Source organism: Cucumis sativus, chromosome 3, assembly GCF_000004075.3.
Source record: "Cucumis sativus cultivar 9930 chromosome 3, Cucumber_9930_V3, whole genome shotgun sequence".
Taxonomy (NCBI): Eukaryota; Viridiplantae; Streptophyta; class Magnoliopsida; order Cucurbitales; family Cucurbitaceae; genus Cucumis; species Cucumis sativus.
This window is the reverse complement of record NC_026657.2, coordinates 15,755,698-15,777,400: the sequence shown is the minus strand read 5'-3', so window position 1 is coordinate 15,777,400 and position 21,703 is coordinate 15,755,698. Positions and strand designations below refer to the sequence as shown.

The following is a 21,703-nucleotide window of genomic DNA, read 5'->3' as shown; positions in this document are numbered from 1 at the left end:
CCGATATCTTTCAACTCATGTCTAATTGATGCAAAGAGATGATCAAGTTCTCTCATGTAGTATTCAAATATCAATGGGGTATAAGCTCTGACACAACTATGGAATGATTCCTCAATATGAAGCAACTTATGGTTCTTTTTTAAGTCCTTATAGAGATGGAATGCACATAATCCATGCTCGACTAATTCATACATAGCATTAAACCCATTATCTATACTCTTGTGAGCATTAGACAAAATTACCATTTCGTTATTTCTCCCAAAACAACTTTACAATTGCGAAAAAAAAACCATGTCCATGATAAGTCATTCTCTGAATCAACCACAGCAAAAGCTAGTGGCACAATTTGAGAATTTCCATTAATAGTGCAAGCATAAATGAGCATACCATGATATTTGTTCTTCAACGTTGCAGCATCAACTTAAATAATTGGCATGCAATAATTCCATGCATCAATTGAAGCTGCAAGGGCCATGAAATAGAACTTGAATCGACCTCCATCGTCTGATTCTTTAGCCGTGTACGTTCCTAGTAATTATGCAATAAAAGTGATATTAGATTTACAGTGTATTTCCAAACTCAGTAAAATAACTAATAGCAAATATTGAGTATTTGATATATATATTATACCTGGGTTGTTTCTAATCAATAAATCTATGAATGTTGCCAACATTATTGCATAAGAGTCCTCCCGGGTAACCCTAATGAAATTCAATGCAATCTCACGTTTTCTACTAGCCTTATCTTAACTTACATTTACCTCGTGATTAATCTTCATGTAATTAATAACATCAAAAGGATGACATGGAGCCTTGTCATTCATTTTAAAAAATAACTTTGTACACTCAGAAACAATCCAGTATGTTGCTTGCCTGTGATCGTTTTTAACAATGTCAAAGGCATACTGATGGGTATCAGTAAACTTACAAACAATTCAAATATCACTTTTTTTAACACGGAAGCACGTAAATATCATGAACAGGCCAGATCTTTGCATCAAATGTCAAAGGATGTGCGGTTGGACCTAACTGTAAAAAATTCAAAACTATTGTTCACGACCAACATATAAATCGCTTTCTTTAGTATTGACTTAGTTCTAAACTTTACTCTCACCTTAATAGGTACTGTAACATTTGGAGAATTAAACGAATCAACATCCATAATCCCTGATACATTGTGTGTAGGTTGGTGTGTATTTACTTCATTATTCAAACACGGTATATTTCCAACCAACACAGCAGGTGCAGAATCAACAACCACAACAAAATCATTGTCATAAAACTTCGACATAATCAACATAAGCTAATACCCATCCTTGTCTTCAACAATCCGAATAAGGTTTGAACGGTCGCATCCATCCCAACAAAGAGTAATGCGACACACAGAAAGATCTAAAGATGGAAAAAGTCTACCTTGAATCCACTGTATAAATTCTTGAAAGGAAGATAAGCATGGAACTAATACATCAACCATACGATAGTCAATATATTGGGAAGATTCCACTCATCTACCTTGTTGTTGTTGTTGTTGTTGTTGTTGTGTTGTTATTAAAAATAAATTTTAAATCAAATTTGAAGCCTACAAATTCGAAAATCTAGTATAAATTGAAGGCATAAATCTAGGAGATTGTTGGTTAAATGAGACCAATCCTGAAAATAAATATTCATTTAATATTTTTATAAAACTGAATGATATGCAAATACACTGTATTCGTAAATATGTGTTTTATTTCATTATTTTACTTTGTACAAATACACTGTATCTAAGAAAAATGAGTTTCAGTCTATGAAGGGGTAAAATCGGTTGAAAAATTGTCAAAAAATATCTACTTCAGGCGATTTTGCTAAAATTTGTAAAAAATATCTACTCCATTATTTTGTCATTCTCACGGTTATCTCTTCAGTTTATTTATAAATGTTCTTTATTATAGATCCATATTCTTTCATGGGATGATAAGAAAAATGGCAAATTTGAAGGTTTACTTTGAAAAAATAGAAAATTTATTTTTAAATTGTTATAATAGTAAAACAAAAAATCTAGAAAAAAACTAGATTGAACAATGCCTCAAATGCCCCTACCCAATTGAAAAACTTGAGTCATAAATACAATTGTTCCCTAAAACTCAAATAGCTTGTAATTAAATAACACATCCCACATACAATTAAACCCTATGAAAATATAATTTTCTCCCAAAAACATAAAACATCTAACATCTGCAAACGTTCAAATCATTCTTGGAATTTAGACAGTTTAGCTTCGTTTGTTCTATTTGAAACCCTAAGAAATTTTCATTCCATTTGAAACTCATCCCTTCATCTTTGGATATTTCTTCACCTGCCATTTACTTTCGCACGACTTCACATCCATTTAGTTCGTAATCAGATTATTTTGAACTTTCCTTCCTAATCAGATTCTTTCATTCCTCAAAATGAATCTAATAAAGGAATATATACATCAACCACACGATAATCAATATATCAGGAAAGCCATAATGCTAAAGGATAACGTAACGAAAGCCAACACACTATAATGCTAAAGAAGGCTTCGACAAAAATAGTAACATACAAAATAAAAAAATCTAGTTAAAAAATAAATATGAATATTTACGTAATTAAAAATCATAATGTGAAAAAATAATTATTTGATATAAAAGGCATAATAAATTAACTTTTTTAATAAAAAAAAGAACCAACCAAAATAAGTGTATAATGATAATTAGGACAATGATAGGGAAGATAAAACTTTATTTTCAAATTATTATTAACCATAAATAGTATAACGTATGTTTTCTATTTGATAAAAAAATTTAAATAACTTGTCATATAAATAATAAGAAAATGTTTAATTTATGTATGTTTTCTATTTTTTTAAGGGTATATTTAAAATCAAAATATTATGAAATATAATGACTCAGGAACAGTTGAAATTCTCATAACCATTTTTTTTATTAACGATACGTAGTATTTATTATCTGATACATTTTTTAAAATAATTTGAAATATAAATAATACAAAAACATTAAATTAGTGTTTGTTATTATTTTAAGGATATGATATAATATTTGAATTCAAAATATTATGAAATATAATGAATGATGGTTGAAATCCGTTAGCCATTTTTAGAGAAATAGTTATTAAATATAATATTAATGAATTAAATAAATAAATGTTACTTAGTTTGATTTAAATACTAAAAATGTGAAAATCAGATATAAATTATAGCCATATATTTATGAAATATTAGAAAAATCTTGTCAATCCCAAAATCATCCTAAATTAGTTAAGATTTTCCAAAAGCTTGCAAATATACATCTTTGTAACTGTGTGATATTTCACCAAGAGATTGATATTTCACGTCAACATTTCACCAAGACAGATTGATATTTCACATCATTATTTAGATCATGTAAATACATTGTATCTGTAAAAAAGAAAGTATTATCCTATATAAAGAGTAATACAAAATATAAATAATACAAAAATACTGAATTAACTTTTTAATAGAAAAAATTAAAGAAAAGAAGTGTATAATCATAATTAGCACAATTGTAGGATGATAAAACTTCATTATTAAATTATTATTAACCATAATGATAATTTTTGTCTCCATACATGTCAATTAATGATTTAAAGTCCAATAAACCCACAAATGCATAAATAGTATATGAAAAATAATACATATGTATTTGGATTTATTTCAAATAATCTATGTATTCAGGTTTATTTCAAAAAATCTATATGGTTAATCAAGTCTAATGTTGAGAATGATAGATGAGAACCTAGATGTATTATCATCTATAAAATTTTCAATTGTTATTACTGTTATTTAATATAGTTAGTATGTGATATTCGATCATATATTGTAAATTCATACCGATTATGCACTAGAATATATGTATATATTAAGGGAAAAAAGTATTGCAGTCACATTTCGAGCCCTAGCATAAGAAATTAAGTTCCGAGAGATTAAGTTGATCTAATTTATAGCATATCATATCATACGAGGTATCTATTTACAAAATAACTTATACATGGATGTATATGAAAAAGTATGCATAATATATAGTTTAATAGAAAAATGAGACTAATTAATGTGATATATTATGTTGTTGTAACGTATATTTTAAAATAGCCATCTAGACTATGATATCGCAAAATAAAGAAAAAATCTAAGACAAACAATATAAACTATAGTAGAAAAAGCTACAATAGGTCAGACCAATGTATAAAAAATGCATTATAAAAGAGAGTATTCATTTCTATTTACAACGTTGGTTACAATTATATCCAAAACACAATAAATAATTTAGTGGATAAAACACCAACTGATACCACATGTCAAATGCAAAATAGCAATTAAGGGCAGCAAGAATTGAAATAAATAGCCATTTAGCATATCTTTTTTAACAATGAGTAGAGGGAAAAAAAACTATAAAATGAGAACCAAATAAGACATTTGTGGTAAAAAGACAGAAGACCACCATGGGTCAACATTCAACTAACTATTAAAATGTATAGTGAGTCAAAAAAATTTACATCAATGCCCTAAACCAGAACCCCAGCTAATCAATATGTAGCCTAGCCTTTATTAAGGTTTAAGGTTTTTGAAATCAAATACAATAGAAAAGGGAAAAGGGGTGTAGAAAAAAGAAGAAAAAAACTGAAGAACTTTCCTTTTTGGTGTTGGCTGCAAGCAATGCAAATTGAGTATAAGGTGAGAGATCCACAGATGAGGAGAATGGGTTAGCATCTTTGAGGGAAAACAATGACTGTGATGTATGTTAAAGGTATCCTATTATCCTAATTCATGAACTTTCGACAGTTTGGCGCTTTACATAAACACGGAACTTTGAATTCATCGGGTTCGTCCGGATCGAACAAATAGTCGTACCTGTCAAATCCAAACAACACTCTTTTATTTAGAACCAATTGAACTAGAACGAAAAGTGAGCATGTGCATGTGTGCATGTATATGTGTATGAAAGAGAGAGAGAGACGTTAGCTCTTCGCCAGCAGGGACATTAGCCTTGGCAATAAGTACAATCCGACTTTCGTCGTCACCCACACTCATGATCCTTGCATAGCAGTTTGGCATACACTGCACAGAATTTTGAGACAGAAATGTGGTAAACATAAAGGAAACAGTAAACAATACATGAATCCCTCTAAACTCAAGCATTAGCCAAATCTAGCAAACGACTTACTGAATGGTTGATCAAGCGTGCAATATTTCCTTTGTCGGTGGCATCGACAACTACTTCTTCACTGATCTTAAAAAGCTGCCAGAAATATCACAAGTTGACAACAGAGTAAGTTGATGATGTATAAATATTTAGAGATTTCTGGAACAAAATTTGGTATAGCCTACATTTGTGAAGCTCTAGATTATATGATAAAAACTTGGGTTTGTGTATTCTATATTTAATTTGTATGACTCGGTAGAGAAAGGTTGAGTAATTAAGTTCACCCCTAAACTATACAAATTAATCTTGTGAACCAAATGCTCCTTACAAGTTAGAATAATAGTTGCTAGCGATATCAATTTTTTTCTCATAGTGGTATGGTGCTGGTAGTATGGTTATCTACTCATAACAGTGTCTTTCAGAACAATTTTCAAATAGCATAAATATCATTAAGTGCTATTTGAAATTGATAAATGAAGGAAAAATCAACATACATAGCAGTCTTTGCCAGCCAATCTGTACCGCGCCTCCCTTAGATCAGCAACAGTACGCCGGACTTGTTCACCACGATATTCAAGAACCTAAAAAAAAGAGAGAACGGGGTTGTGGACATCAGTCCAAACATGTAGTGAACATGCATGCCATTATCATGTTAACAGGCATTAAACAAGTGGGATGGGAGATTCAACTATATAGCTATCTAGGCTTTTTGATTGTGGGTATATACTTTATCTAGTTAAGCTCATGTGGACAAATATCATGTTAAGAAACTAAAGAGATCCAATTTACAGACAAATAAATCACACCAACTATTGGGATGCAAAAAGTTTTCACGCTTGCAAAGATATATCATTCATAAATTTTACATTCTTACTCACAATACGATCTGATTGAGCATGCCAATACACCTCATTTAAAATAATTTAGTAGTTGATGACAAGGAATGAGTCATAATTAAGTGCAAGAGCACACCCTAACCAGAGAAAAATTCACTAACCAATGCATGGGCTTATTATCAACTTAGCATCACTAGAAGGCATCTAAATTATATGGCTCTATACCATTTCTCCTTCTTGAATGTTTCTACGTGCAAAAAGCCCCCATCCATGTATGCCAGATCTACCAAAGCACACCCGATCGTTCTCTGTTCTCTGGAATCAGAGGATATGAGAAGAATGTCAGATATATCAAACAAGTAAGCTTTCAGTTGTCGGAAATGAGAAGGAATTACCTGTAAGTGGTACAATCGATCCCGAAATGAGGAAAAGATTTTTGGTTCCTCTACCATTGGTAACTGTAATGCAACAAAAGAAGTGAATATCATCTTGTTCTAAGTGGAACGGGGCAAAGAACTTCCGTATATACTTAAAATAAGGATGAAATTTACGTTGAATGTATTAAGATTCCGTAATTCTTTTAAAGGATGATGGCATGGCCCCATCACTTTGTGAATAACCGCTCCCTCAACCGTCCTCTAACAACAAGAAAAATAGTAGAAAGATGCATAAGGCAATGTACCGTATCATATAAATAACTAAGAGTGTCACTATAAGAAACTATAAATACACAAAATAAAAGAGAAAGGAACTCAACATCCGAAGACCTGGAATTTATTGATGGAAAACACATCACATTAAATTCGCCCAAAATTTTCACCTTTATAATTATTTTAACTGAATCCAGCTTTACAATTTTTTCATTTGGCTCATGATTTCAGCCTCAATATCTCATGTAGAGGACTAAGTACTTTTTTTTTATTAGTACAACCACTGTTTTGTTTTGGATAAGAAATAATTTCATTGACAAATGAAATATCCAAAGAACTAAAAGACAAGTTGCAAATTTAAATATCTTCAAAATCACGAGTTCAAATTTAGATAGCCACCTACCTAAGATATCAAATTTTCTAGAAATGAAAATTTCAAGCAATCTAACAGTATAATTAGAAATGAAGAACATGGACTACCTTCTTCACACTAGTTGATCTTTTATAAACTTGACACCTGGCAGCAGAAAATGGTTCAAGTTCAGAAGCTTCGGATACTTCTTCTATTTCCTTTCTGTTAGATGAAATTAACCTTGAACCAGCTCTCTTCTTATTTTGAAGAAGGCTTTTCGTAGAAAATACCCCAAGTGGAGTCTGTATGATTAGAACAGTATCCGGATTGGGAGCCCTAAACCAAGGTGAAATGATGAAAATTTACATAAAACGTGATCAGAAACCAACCTTCATGGAGGTAACAACATGAGATTTTCCCTATAATTCAAAATCAGAAAGCAATACCTGTGATAAGCACAATAAGATACCATTTTTGTGATTTGTCTACCATTCTTCTCCAGGCAGTGCAACTGGGAAAGCACAAACAATTAGTTGTATAAGACTTTTTTTTTGTGGGGGTGGGGGCTGCAAAAGCACAAACTAAACTTATACCTGAAAAAAATAACCCAAAATGGTTAACAAAACTGTAAGTCAAAGAATTAACAACTTCATGCATAAACTTTGGACACTGAAAGACCAGCAAGAGAAGATGCATACAAAAACTTTAGAAGGAAAAAATTCTGTAGAACGAAAGGAGATCACTTAGATCAATCAGCAGCATAAACTTAATTAATTTTCAGTAGGAGGCTAGTGCACTTAGAAATATTCAATGACAAAAATTGAGACAATTTATTTCAACTATCGACCACAAAACAAATTCAGAAATAGGAGAGAGTACAGAGGTAGGTAAGGTAACCATCAGCACTGAAACTTAGACATATCAAGGTTTAAGGGTATTGTACCATCAGTTACATGATTAAGAAAAACATTAAGTGCAAGCACAGTAAAAAGTACCTCCATGCAATAGCCTGCTCTTGATGCACACATAGCATGGTAGTAAGTAGAACACTTGCAGCATTGCATGCATGAACCATGAATTTGCTTACAGATTACACAAATCTGGAATTCATGAAGAAAGTATTTAGTGATTGGGAAAATTAAAAGAAAAAGAAAGCTTAGCAGGAACATTTGCAAAGAACAATTGAAAATTATAAACATCAAACCTTTACAAAAGAATTGGACGGAATGCTCAAGATACCAAGAGCAGGTTCCATTTTCTCATCACTGGCAAAAGAGACTTCGGGTCTGAACCAAGCACAGGTAACATGGACCCATAGTGTGTCGACATCAGTGGGCTTCAAGGCACCACCTATGGTATGAAATTATCAGGAGGGCAAAGATAGCAGTTATTATTCAGTATTGGAAACCAAAATGTGTGATTTGTGCAGGAAGTTATAACTTATAAGATCTACTCAAAGTGATAGCCAGGTAATCATAAGACTATTCAGCCAATTGATCAGCCAGGATAAGAGAACTTGTTCTAGTCTGATGCTCAAATGTAAAGGACATAATAACAGAAATCAAAATGAAAACTAGTTTGATCCACAAAATGAAGAAAACAAAACCTTTTACTGGACAGAGGCAACATTCCCGCTTAACATCAGGAGTTTCACAAACTTTACAGACCCAAGATGTTATATCCCGAACATTTCTAGCTCCATAGCATTCTTGATGAACTGCTATCTGACATCTGATACATTAGTTTCCACAAAAGCGTTAGTGATAATATATTTACAGAAACAGACTTGTTTTGAACAAAGAGTTCTAAGAAAAAAAGGTATTACAGAAGTCCGAGTGAACATACAATATCTAAAATGAAAGGAATATGCTACAGAAATTTCAGTAGGCAGACACTTAGCATCAAGGGCCATGGAGCTGTTATGGTGAAAACATAGAGACTAAAGGGCTAGACCAAATATTAAAATTTTATTTAATATCAAACTCCCAAATTTCCAAAATCTCAGCGTTGTAACAGAAAGCATGGGTCTTATTACTTTTACCTAATATAGCATTTGAATATAGGTTATAAGAAAAATAATCATTTTTCCCAATACCTGTTGCAGATAATAATCTTATTGTAGTCCCAATCTTCAACCCATCTACAAACAGCACATCTCTCTGTCGTCCACTTTGCATAAACAGGTTCATATTTCTCTGAGACAGCAAGAACGGTGAAGTTAGTTTGGGTTATCAACACTTGGTAGGCTACTGTAGCACTAAACACACTATTTTTCCCCAGCAAAGAATATTACATCTCAAAAAGAGGAGCAAATGAAAATTCAGGTATACCCTGCAGAAAAGTGAGTAACTTTTGCCTCCGTTCTTTCATGGAAGGCCGTTTAGGGTGCTTGACAGAAACAACATTTGCATGGTACTCAGCTACTTGGAGCATCTGCAGGTCAAGTATTATAACATTCATTTTAATTTATGGAACAAGGTTATTAATGCTGAAGACCAGGAACCAAGAGGAAGACTTGGTACCTCCCAATATGAGGTTTGGAAGTAAAGATTCAAGCATAATGCAGCTACTAGTGAATAAACTAAACTAGGATATAATGAAATTCATTCCAACATATCTGACCAAATTTGAAGTATCAAGAAAATTCCTATACAAGTATTCATTGAATAGTTCAGATAGCTCAAACCTAGTGCGAGTAGAACAATCAAGTACTACTTATTGTATTTTTTTATTATAAGAACTGCTTATTTTACTGTTATGAATCTATTATGGTCTCCTGAAATTCAAAGGGGAGGTCATAAGCAATGTGCATGAGTGAAATGAAGAGTCACACTTACCCATTGTTCTAGAGATAGCATGGAACCTTTTACCCTCACACTGGTCTTCCAATTCCTTGACTTAGATCCAGTATGCCGTTCCCACTCACTAAGTGCTTGTTTTTCTGTACCACAAGAACCACACCTGCACACAACCCTGCAAAGAAACAGAAAAGTGAACTTATATTATGTAAGCCTACAGAACACGGAGAGAGAGAGAAAAGACTATAAGCTTACAGGTGAAGGCTTGGAAAATAAATGCCTTCCACACCATTGCAGAGTACAGTAACTTTGTTAGCACGAACCATTCCATCATTACTTATCTTCCCTCTGTAAGGAAAACTAACAATCATCAGAACTTGTGCATTGCAGAACCTAACTACTTCAGGATTACAGAATTAACACAAAAATAATAGTTGAACCAAGTACTAATATAACCAAAGATATTTTTAAAAAAATTAAAACAAAATAAAAGCTACTTTGAATTACTTGATTTTGGGTCGCGATTTTTCTGAGTCTGATAGTTCAAAATCAAATTTTGCTTTGCACGTAGGGCAGAAATAATCAGTACTTCCCAGATCCTGAAAAAACAAAATTACTTAGCTGTCAAAGATCTCTCACAGAGGGGGGGGAGAGAGAGAGAGCATAGCGAACAAACCTTGAACAGGTTGCTTGAAATTTTGTCACACTCTGCATGCACCCATACTTTACAACCATCACAACGAACCTATCACACATAAGGTTTGGAAGAAATTAGATTGACTTTATCTTTAATTACAATGATAAAAGTCAAATCCATAGTTCGACAGGATGTTCACACACCCAACTACCACTATCTGAATGATTCCAAATCTTTTTGCATATGCCACAATAATGCTTTGAATTCGTTAACTGCAGATATAGTATAATTCACTATTAGCACATGGACACCACAAAGGTTTATTTGAATTTAATGGCAATATTGCTGGTAGAAAATTCAAAGTCAAAAGAAACTATTCCAACAAATGTGTATAATACAAACCCTTGTGCATGATTTACATAAAAACTGGGTTCCAGGTGAGGTCCTCATTTTCTTTACCAATTTTACAGGAAGTGCTTGGCCACATCCCTCACAATGCCGTCCATCTTTCTTCTTTGCATACATTTCCTGCATATTATCAATTAACTAGTTGAAGTACAACCATGGGGGAGCAAACCAAAACATTCGATGACCAAAGAAGAAGGTGCAATTTCTAAAACTAATTACAGTTGAAGTAAAAGCAATATATATATATATATATATTATATTGCCTCATAAATTTATTTCAACCTGCAATAGAATGTACCTTTCAATGAAAAGGAAATGGCTAGACGCCTATAAAAGCCAAAAGATTCACTAAGAATTCCTCCAATTGACACCAACCAAAGACAAATCATAGCAAAAACTCCCATCAAGATAGTTCCAACTAGAGGAAACCAAAATAATGTTATCCAAACAAAACTAAAATCCTTGTCCACTCCTGGAAAATCTTCTCTAACTTCCCAGACTTCCCAAAGGAAAGATCAAACCTCATCGGGGCAAAGGATCGTGGGTTTTCCTTAAGATTGTGCAAAGAACTAAACTGTAAAAGCTCCATCTCAAATCAGGGGAAGGTACAGCCTGCTGGTCCCTCCAAAATTATCTGAAGAATTCAAGTATGACTAGAAAGTTCTCCAAGTTCCTAAAACAGCTAGATAGCCAACCCAAGATCACCCAATTGCTTGAGAACAAAGTATGCTCACTCTACAACTTCGATAATCTAGCTCTTCTACTTCTATACAGTATTCTCCTGCTAAGATGCCATCTTTTGGGTAGTGCCAACTTCCTATGGAGATTGGCATACCCTCCCCTCTTACCCCCATTATCCTTATATTGTTGCTTGTATGCTCAATCTCTCAATATGGAACAAGCAGTTGAATTCTATTTTCACAGTAGACAACAACACATACTGCTTAATAGATTGGATTCTTCATAATATTTCCGTTCTTTTTTGAGGTTGCAACTTTTCTCACACTTGTAAGGAGGATATTTACATCAATCGAGTATCAAACCCAAAAATAAAGCATGCAAGTTTTGAATTGTTTCCTTTCTGTATATACTTCAACTTCACCATACACAGATAAGAAATAAAATAATTGTGCCAAAAGTCTATAGTCCAAACAGTTGGGTGAGGGAAGAGTCCAAAGTTATAAAACTGTTTAGAATCAATATGGATTGGTTATTTTAAATTTACTTTTCCTCAGCATCTACTGAATGCAATTGATGAAGTTTCCTCTACCCTGAACCCCCTCCTCTTTTTGGTTAACATTGGAAGTCTCTCGTGTGTGTAAGAATACAGTTAATGGAGGAAATGAAATAGCAGTAGTACCATAATGCAACTAGTCCGCTTAGGAGGAGAATGGCAGTCAGGATCCTGGTTAGAACCAGTAGCTTCCTGAGTTCCTCGGAATAGAAATTCATCAGCAATCGTATTCCCAGCTGCCATATTAATATCTGCAATCAATTTCTCTGTGAACCCACGTTCTGCCAGAAATGCTTCCTCTATTGCAATCTGGAACTCGTTGGATTTGCATCTATCCAATTCTGGCTGTCCTTGGAACCTAGTAAATGAAAATTTTGGCTGAGCAAAGGGTTCACAATGAAATGTACTACCAAAAATTGAAGAGCTATACCTGTCTACAAAATCCATAAAGGGAAAGATCATCCCCCGCCTCACCCATGCATAATCCTGCTCATGATCATTCAAAATTTCACAACAGAGAGCCACATTCTTCCATAAATAGAAACGGAAGGGTCTATAAATATTTTTCCCCCTAAAAAAGAAACTTCTACTTTGTTATCCATACGTACCCTTTGATTTTCGTTCCCTCCAAAGAACATAATGCAAGCTGCATCTGGAACACAAGCTCTCAAAACTAATTCAGGTGCTTGAGTTATAGGATCAATGACAATGGCAGGCCAAAAAGGTTCCTTCCTCCCTGCCTTTGCCCATACAATATCACCTGAATAGAAGTCCTCAGGTCCATATAAACCATCCTTTGATTTAGTTTCCTTTGGGTTTCCATCTTCACCAATTACATCAACTAGAAACTTCTCATCTTCAACAACAGTCTCGTGTACGGAGGTTAATGAACTGCGGGAGCTCGAATATTTCCTGAAGTCGAAATTCTTGAACTCCATACCCGCCGGTTCATCTTCCTCCTCTTCACACAATGCTGGACACTTGACAAACAATTTACCACAGTTTTGTACTTTCTTGGCAGTCCCATTACAAATTCTAGGAGTCTTGAAACTGAATTTCTCCTTCTCACATTTGAATTCCTCATCGGGACTGTAATCGCGCAAGCTAGTCTTGCTGTCTTTCCTCCAATTCTCAATAACAGAATCGTTAAACCGAGAAGGAAGTACCTGAACCCGTCCTCTTGAAGTCCTCACAAGCGGCGGTCGTGGGACCTCGGCCGGTCTCTTCGTAGCTTCTCTTGCTAACGATTCCCGGCTATTCGACTTAGACTCCATTTCCATGGCGGAACAAGAAATCTGTGTACACCACGACGCTGTAATCCCTTTGTTGTTGGTGCCAAGAATGTCGTGAAGCTTCAAAGGGATGATTCCAGCCGCAACCTCGCCAAGAAGATTAAGTGGGTAATAACCGTTTAGTTTTCTCTTCTTCCTCGCCGCCGAGGTTTCATCGTCTTCACCAACCGAGTCGCCGTGTTTACACCGTTTCAGATTCGGCATTTGGGTTTTCAGATTGCGCTTGATTATCATCTTTTTTTCTGAATGATAAACCAATTTCACTTCATAAATCTCCAACCCCTTAATGCCAATTCGAAAATTTACATTCACAGTAGAAACCCCAAGTCCTCAAATTCACATAAAACCCTCTTTTCCTCAAATTCGACCAAGAACAGAGCAATGGAAAAACAATTGAACAGTGAAAACACAACTCGAAAACGACAGGTTGGGGAAAAAGAAAGACCAAAATCCAAACACCAAAATCAAAAAAGGGAAATTGGGTCTTACACAAAGAGATAAAAAAGAAACTAAACAATCGAATTCCCAGACCCTGAAATGAATAGGGATCTGTTCGACGAAACTCCTCTTTCTCTCTCTAAACTGGGTCAGAGCACAGAAAAGAAAGAAAGCCAGACAGAGAGAGAGATAGAGAGAGAGAGAGAGCGAGGGATAATATTTAATAATAATTACTCCACAAATACCAGTCTAATTCTAAATAAATTATACTCTGTTTCTTTTTGGTTTCTCAAAATAATCCTTTCGAATGAGAAAAACAAAGAAGGCTGGTGACAGACACAATCTATATGAGAAGAGAGAGACTCAAACATGAGTCGGCGTTGGCTTGGCTTACCAATGTGATTTCATTTTCATTTGCTTTCTTCTAAATTTATCAATATGACTCTAATGATTTCAAACCAAATTTCTTTTCTTCTACTCAAAAAACCCACAATTGATTTCCATTTTTCTTCATTTCTCAACAATTTTTTTTAACCAATTTCTATTTGTTTTTGTGTTTGATGCAGAGTGAGGAAGAGAAAGATATAGAGAAAGAGAGAGATTTTATGGTGTCCGCCAACTTCATATGATCTAAAAATAAAAACAAAAACTTCGCCATTTTGTTCTTACATACAGACCAAAAGAGTGTTGAAACTTCAAATGAAAATGAGCCAAACTGTCCTAAAGTCCACAACTTTATTAGCTTCGTGAATTGAATCAATAATGGGTCAGTTTCAAAATTTTGAAAAAGTTAATGGTTTGGGAGTTCTTTTTGTTATCCTCCAAATTAAGAAGTTGCCGGAGCAGATAGAGACAGGAAAAATGGTGAGTGTTTGATGTTCCTCTCTTCTCTGTTGGATTTGTCCCAAATAGTATTTGGTATTTTGACAATAGGGTGACTGCAAAATTTTCGATTCAAGAGATGGAAATGAGAATTTCCCACCATTTTCTTGGAGGGCTATTTTGGTAATTTAGTATACATACATACACACTGCACACACATATATATTTATAAAAAGGAGCCGTTTTTAATGGAAAATTGGTTGACCCAAATGAAAAAAAAAAAAAAAAAATGAAGCTAAATTTGTTCATTTCCTTCTTCTTTGACCCTTCGGCCCTTTTTGAATGATTATTTCCTCACAAGTTTATAGAGAAGCAAACCAGAGAGCAGAGGGAAAAGACAGAGAATGAAGAATATGGGAGAATTCGAATACGGCGTCGTATTGGGAGCTGCAGGTTTCTTTTTTTCATTTATGAAACAAAACAAAGTTGAGTTCCAATGGGAATGGCGGGTCACGTGGAAAAGAATAAAATAACAAAACATCACATGGAACTTCACTTCACTTCACTTCAAAATTAAGACTTCACTGCTGGTTTTAATGGTTTCTTCCTTTTCTCTTTTCCTCAGATTGGTTTTGAACCATAAAGTTCACTTCCACACTCCCTTCCCAAGCAACAACAAGAAGGACAAAACTCAAGTTGTTATTGTATTTTTCTTTCATGTTCAAGTTCTTGAAAATGAGGGAGATATTTGTGATGGGTTTCTCCAAATACATTTGCGAAGAGAAAGAAAGTAGAAGAAAGATGGACCTTGTGAGTTGTGACTACTACTACCATTCTGTCTTAATTGTCTTTCAATCTCACCCTCTCTTTCCTTAGCATCCCCTCAAAACATAATCATTCAACACCTAAGAATTTGGCTAGGAAGATATACATCAACTTAACCCGTGGTAGGAGTTGCTAAGCTATATCGTATAAGATCTCACACTAGTGTAGAGCGTTATCCAATATTCTTTAATATTTTTAAATTAGTACTTTTGTCCAAAGTCAGGATAATTAAACTTGATATAAATTGTGTACCGCATTAGGAGAGAAGGAAAAAGAGGATGCTTGGACTATAATCTTTCTCTTTTTTCAGTACAACTTATGTGGAGACTTGAATCTAAAACCTCTTGTTCTCATGTAATTATTATAATTTACAAGGTTATAATAAGATGTTGAATTGAATAGTCTGAATTTTAGTTGTATAATGTTTTAGTACAAGTTCAAGAAATCTATGCTTAAGGGGTAGATTATTGTTTAGATTTATGGATTTGAGCGCTGGTTTAACATGAAATTCTTAAAATTAGATTTAGGGTTGTTTTCAATTATTACCGTTATTTTATTTATATATATATATAATAATGGTACAATAGTACCTTAAATATCATATTTTGAACTTAAAAAACAAGACATTTGTTCCATTAAATTTTAAAAGTGTGTTAGATTTTAATTACATCGTTGTCTGTCTATTTGGCCATTTTAAGATGTACGACTATTGATTAATACAAGGGGATCAAACAAGAAATTATTCATATAATTGATTAAAAAACTTCCTAGTGGGAAGTCTAAAAAAACACCAATTCTCTAACTCTTTAGTATTGCACAAAAAGCATATGTGAGTGATGGTTGTTAGGCCCATCACAATCACAAGTATTGTTGACTTAAATATGTTATTAAGAAAAAGTTGTATAATAGGTTATTGTTCAAACCAATTCAAGAAGAAAGAATTGATGAAAATATTTTTTGAGAGAAAACTTGCTGTAAAAAGAAAGTTATTGTTATACGAACAATCATGCTAAACAAATTAATCTTATATGGATTCTGGATTAAAATGTATAAATTGTTGTAAAAGATTTAGATTTTTCATCTTGTTGATGTCTAGTTAAATTTTATGAATGACTTTTTTTCATCCTATATACACACAATTCTGATGAGACTTATCGATCAAGTTATATTAGGACATGTTTGGATTGACTAAGAAAAAATTGTTTTTCAAATGGTAATTTTCATTTAAACACTGTTGATTAAAACTTTATTTGGTAACATTTTTTCAAAAGTGTTTTTATTTATTTGTTTGATTACCATACAAATGTCAAATCACTATAAAAGAAGGTAATTGAACACTGAATTGGTAATTGGAGTGATAGTCAAAGTTGGTCATATAGGCGGTTGCCTGAGGTGATTGTTGGAGTTGATTATAAGTGATAGTCATCCTTGGAATTAGGAGTCAGATGTGGTCTATATTAGAATTGGTCATCCAAGTGTTCGCTAGAGGTGGTTGCCATAGTTGGTCTTTGTAGGTAAGCATCATAGTTGGTCGTTCCTTAAAATACTATGTTCTAAATAGTGCAATAGATACCCCCATTTTCTTCATACGCCATGAACTAACTCATAATTTTCTTCGATCAATATGTATGGAAGGTATTGATAGAGTAGTTATTAGTTAGTTACTTCTTTGTTAACCTTCAGTTTTACTGTTAAGAGGTTGGTCAAATAAATCTGTTAATATTTTTGCCTATATACATATGACATTTCTGTACTTTGATATTTATATATTGAATGAGAATGAAAACTTCTCCTTACTGGTAGAAAATTATAAAAGGAGAATTCTATTAATTTTCTTCTAACAGAACTAGCTAGTTGATACTTAGAAGGTACATTTTTCAGAAATCTGGAAATTCCAAAGAAGAAAAACCATACGAAGAGTCCAAGACAAAATGCATTTATTTGAAAGCAATGAAATTGATTAAGGAATAAAGGAAATTTCAAGAAAAAAGTATTGTGAAAGAACAAATGAAAGAAAGCCTTCATGGACACATTAACTCTGTAAAGAGAATAAGCAAGGATGAAATTACATAGATTGTCTCCAAGTTCAAGCAAGGAATCAACCAGATCTGCACTATTTTATCATCTCAATGACAAGCAGGGTAGGATATAACATGGGTAGCCTTAGACTCACTTGCACTCCAATCAAGATTGTTTCTATTTCTAATCCAAATTTTTGGAAGACATATCATATATCAAAAATACGAAACTCTATTTAACTACTAAGAGAGTGTTTGAGGTAAGAAGTGAAGTTAATAAGTTATAGAAGTGATATTTTCTAATTATGGGTCCCTTTGGCCCAACAACTCCACTTCTCCTAACTCCTACTCCTTGGACCAAACATGTCCCACATGTTGAGCAGTTTGATGTGCTCATAGTAGAACCAAACCAACCCAAACTCATTTGCATGGTTTAGTTTGGTGGTTGCACAATCTAGGTAAATAAACAGTTGGGTTGTAATAGGAGAAGACTTTGTAGGCTCTAACACAGTATAGGAACGTATATATATATATTATATAAACTGATTTAAGATTTGTTAAAGGAAATGTATAGCCGGATGTAACGTCTATCTCATTCAAATTAATAAAGTAGAACATTTATTTCCTATTTTATTCAACGGATACTATATGTACAAATCTCGCCAACCATTTTAGTCTACAGAAGATACTAACACAGATTGTAGATGACAAAATACCCTGCAGGCTTCTACTTTGTGGATTTATGAAGTAAGATCAAATTTGAACTTTCCACAAACTTTATTTCCAAGGCTTCTGCTAATCTCTCTCACCCACTCATCAGAACTAGCTTTTCCATTCCTATACTGCGTTTTATTTCTTCATAGAACAAGCATTGAGATTGAGCTACTGCTCTTGACTTCAGATTCATCGGTTTTCGCAAACCTTCCGCGGATTCTAGGTTGACTGTCTGCAAGAGCCTTCCTGCAAGCATACTGAAAACGAGAGCATTATGATAAGTTCCTCATAATTTGTATTATAAACCTTCTCATTATTTGAATTGAAACATAGTTGTCTGTTTTCATTACCTTGATCTTTCTCCCGAAGTTCCTCTTCGTTTTCTTATTCCTGTAGCGGGATAGCTTTTCTAGCCGTTCCCCGCTGGTGAAATTGCCGAACATGGGTCGATGGAGGGGAGAATGGATCATGCCTAACTTGTCACTGCCGAGTGTCTGCCAAACAAGTCGAAATATTAAAGACTACCAAGGGGAAAACCAGAATCAAGGTAACCATAGTTAAATATGAAGCTCCCTTATGCAGTTAACAAATGGACTAATTGAGGAGACAGATAAATGAAAAGCACTAATAATTAGTAGAAGTATGTAATCCTAGATCTGGACTTCAGAGTCGACTACAAGGTTCTCGGCTAAATTTCAATTAAATCGTTTTGCTTGGTTGCTTATTATCTTGATATTCTCAGATGCAAGCGCCAAAATTAGGGAATACCCCACGCTGTTTAACTTAGACGAGAAGGCTGATGTAGGTTGTTTGTCATGATATGCTAAGAAATTGCTTCTTGGTAAACTGTTCAACAGTCATAGCTATTATAAACTTGTTTGGCCTTCAACTCATCCTCCAAGTTTTCAAGCAATCGGAGTAAATTTGAGTTCATTGCCGATCTCTTAATGTTAAAAAAAAAATAAAAAATTCGATGTCCAATTTTTGCAGCAAGATGATGAAATATATTTTGCAAATACCAACATCCGTACTAAAGTCAGATGTGGTCTTTTACTGGGTAACAGTGACCAAAATCTAAAGCATATGCGTAGACAATTAAAAGGATAAAAAAAATTATCAAAAGTAAGAAGTCTAACCTTAATATCTCCTTCACTAAATGCCCTCCTCATTCCATAAACAGAACTGAAGTCCATGTCTGAGAAATCTATAAAACTTGGCTTGATGGTTGGTCCTTGCATCAAATCCATCGAGCTTAAGCACTCCAAGCTAGTACTTTTCTGGATTGAGGCCTCGAGGAATGGCTTATTTTCTGAAATTTGATTTTCATCTGGATTCAGAACTGGGATTTCAATGTTCAGGTCCTCAGGTAGTGGTCTTTCTAGGGCTGCTTTTTCCAAAAGATCTTTTTCACACTCATAGTAGACCTCATTTAGCAGCTGGTCATTTTGAAGCGATTGGAAGTCTGCAACTTTTAGTCCTTCTGGAGAGATGACTTCATCAGCACAAGATATCATTGAAATGGCTGCCATCACAGGATCAAGACCTATGAAGGTTTCATCAATATATGGTTGTGGTTGGGGGGCTTCAAAGAGATCTCCTTCACCAACCATGTCGTATTCACAGATGCTGGATATCTGCATTATATTTGACACACGTTCATAAATTTAAGCCATATGGCGATGCAACCAAAACACTATAAAGAAATCACCACAGAACTCTGACCATAGTACAGATAGATAACAGAATATAAAGCTTAGTCAGTAATTGATCAAAGTTGGGCCTGATTTAGATTGTAGCAAGGAGAAAATCATGTTGTAATGAGAAGAGTAAAGGTTTGAGATAAGGTCCTTGCTTTTTTTTTTTTTATAGAAAAGATAAGATTATTAGTTTGAGTTCTCTAATTCAGAAATCCTACTATTTCAAAATCATTTCGGTCAACTTTCAGGCAAAAAGGAAAAGGAAACATGAAACCTACAAGAACCGAAAAAGAAGCAAGAACTTACAAGTCTTTAGGCTAAGTTGCTAACATTAAGAAAAATAGTAAGAATAATTCAATTAGCTCTAAGAGGCCTATTTAAGGGTCCAAAACCATCCATGGTTTCTTTTCCCACACTTTTAGCAGAAGAGGATACAGACCATCTTTTTCAGGCTAAATTCTTTCATTTTTTCCTTTACTTTCTGTAGAGCGTTTTAGTTCCAAATAGAGCTCATTGAAAAATAATGGATGTCAGGAGGTAGAGACTTTTTACTATTTGAGGCCTTTTCACAAACAGTAGGAGTGCAAGTGCGGTTAGAAAGTAACATCCCAGCAAGTAGTTTACATAACAGAATGAGACAGAAGATGGAAGAATGAGAGTAGAACACGAAACCCCATGACTGAAAAAGAAGGGTTTTAAGTCCATTATGTTCCTTTCTATTTATACTTATATATTTTTCACATCCAGCATGTAAAGCAGAAACAGCATATAGCCATTACAAAATGTTTGTTAAATAAAAGAAAAAGTGAGAAAAGAATTCCTTTATGGCATTTCCTTTCACATTCAGCCCCATTTAGCACTTCATAACACATATCTACCAAAAAATCCAAGCCCCCACCCCCCATCTTCTATCCTATTAACCAAATCAACCCAAAATTGCCATGGAAAGCAATCTCCACATAAACTCAGGTTCACTAAAAACTCTTCTATAAACTCATATTTTTTTTTCCTCTTTCACTTCATCCCATTTTAACAACAAAAAAAGAAAAAGAAAGAAAAAACAGAGCACACAAACTAAATGTACACAACAAAGCTCAAAACCAACAACAACCAATACCCAAAACAGAAAAGTAAACTTAAAATAAACTCAAATAGTTAAAGAAAATGCAGACCATATCTACCCAGAAAGAGCAATAACCAAAAAAACAGAGATGAAAAACAGAGAGATGAAGGAAAGTAATACCGTGGAAGAAGAACATGACTGGTGGGTTTTGCAAAAGTCCTCGAGTTGCTGAACCTGAGAGAAATTCTGAAAGTGAGGAAACAAAACCCCATTATCAGCAAACATTTTTCTTGTCACAATGAAACCAAAATCGGTTGAGGTTAAAGAAAATTAGTGTTGTAAAATGGAAAGAGAGGAGGCAAAAATGAAGTAGAAAGAAAGAAGAAGAGAATGATGAATGAGTTTGTTTTGAAGGTGAGAAAGAGTGGAATTTATACTTGTATTTGAATGGAAGAAGTTAATTTGGTGACTGAATTTAAGGAACTCTTATTATTATTATTATTATGATGATGATGATGATGTAAAGAGAACACAATACAAATAAAGACAAAACAAAAAAACAAAGACATCATTTTTATTTATGCAATACTCACCATCTCCATTTTTTTAATATTTCTTTTTGTAAAAATATGTTCTTTTAATTGAATAAAGTAAACTAAAACGATTCCATGGAAAATATAAATAAAGGATACATCATCTTCAAGCGAGTTTAAAATTCCAAAATTACATTTTTTCAA

The 21,703-nt window shown here is 33.7% G+C and overlaps 2 protein-coding genes across 3 annotated transcripts; both read right to left on the bottom strand.

Moving 5' to 3' along the window:
• Positions 1-4,371: 4,371 nt before the first annotated feature.
• Positions 4,372-14,373, bottom strand: LOC101222415 (histone-lysine N-methyltransferase ATX4). Of its 2 annotated transcripts, none has more exons than XM_031883117.1 (23): positions 12,706-14,373; positions 12,528-12,583; positions 12,224-12,455; positions 10,915-10,983; positions 10,659-10,727; positions 10,495-10,563; positions 10,326-10,417; positions 10,074-10,166; positions 9,858-9,993; positions 9,351-9,453; positions 9,116-9,215; positions 8,627-8,751; positions 8,225-8,370; positions 8,016-8,120; positions 7,467-7,531; positions 7,149-7,356; positions 6,570-6,656; positions 6,414-6,476; positions 6,244-6,333; positions 5,677-5,763; positions 5,204-5,278; positions 4,997-5,097; positions 4,372-4,890 (listed from the first exon to the last, which is right to left on the bottom strand). In XM_031883117.1, exons 1-23 carry the CDS (start codon positions 13,621-13,623, stop codon positions 4,800-4,802), a joined length of 3,180 nt encoding a protein of 1,059 aa, XP_031738977.1. In that variant the 5' UTR covers positions 13,624-14,373; the 3' UTR covers positions 4,372-4,799. The 2 variants fall into 2 exon arrangements, with proteins under 2 accessions (XP_031738977.1, XP_011651328.1); XM_011653026.2 differs by having other exon boundaries at positions 10,858-10,983; positions 12,706-14,371.
• A 3,632-nt stretch (positions 14,374-18,005) lies between these two features.
• Positions 18,006-21,448, bottom strand: LOC101222178 (zinc finger protein CONSTANS-LIKE 1). The gene is made up of 4 exons (XM_004145569.3): positions 21,147-21,448; positions 19,343-19,840; positions 18,557-18,700; positions 18,006-18,463 (listed from the first exon to the last, which is right to left on the bottom strand). The coding sequence occupies exons 1-4, from the start codon at positions 21,249-21,251 to the stop codon at positions 18,350-18,352; spliced, it is 861 nt and encodes a 286-aa protein (XP_004145617.1). The 5' UTR covers positions 21,252-21,448; the 3' UTR covers positions 18,006-18,349.
• Between the last annotated feature and the right edge of the window lie 255 nt (positions 21,449-21,703).

Bases quoted from the DNA above. Each gene is read 5' to 3' on its own strand.
- LOC101222178 (XM_004145569.3), bottom strand. From the start codon at position 21,251: ATGTTTGCTGATAATGGGGTTTTGTTTCCTCACTTTCAGAATTTCTCT. The intron at 19,841-21,146 runs GTATTACTTTCC...AATATAATGCAG, and splicing joins AGTCATGTTCTTCTTCCACG to ATATCCAGCATCTGTGAATA. The intron at 18,464-18,556 runs GTAATGAAAACA...TCTCGTTTTCAG, and splicing joins ACTTCGGGAGAAAGATCAAG to TATGCTTGCAGGAAGGCTCT.
- LOC101222415 (XM_011653026.2), bottom strand. From the start codon at position 13,623: ATGATAATCAAGCGCAATCTGAAAACCCAAATGCCGAATCTGAAACGG. The intron at 10,728-10,857 runs GTTTGTATTATA...CTATATCTGCAG, and splicing joins TATGTAAATCATGCACAAGG to TTAACGAATTCAAAGCATTA. The intron at 4,891-4,996 runs GTCTCTCTCTCT...TGGATTTGACAG, and splicing joins CCTGCTGGCGAAGAGCTAAC to GTACGACTATTTGTTCGATC.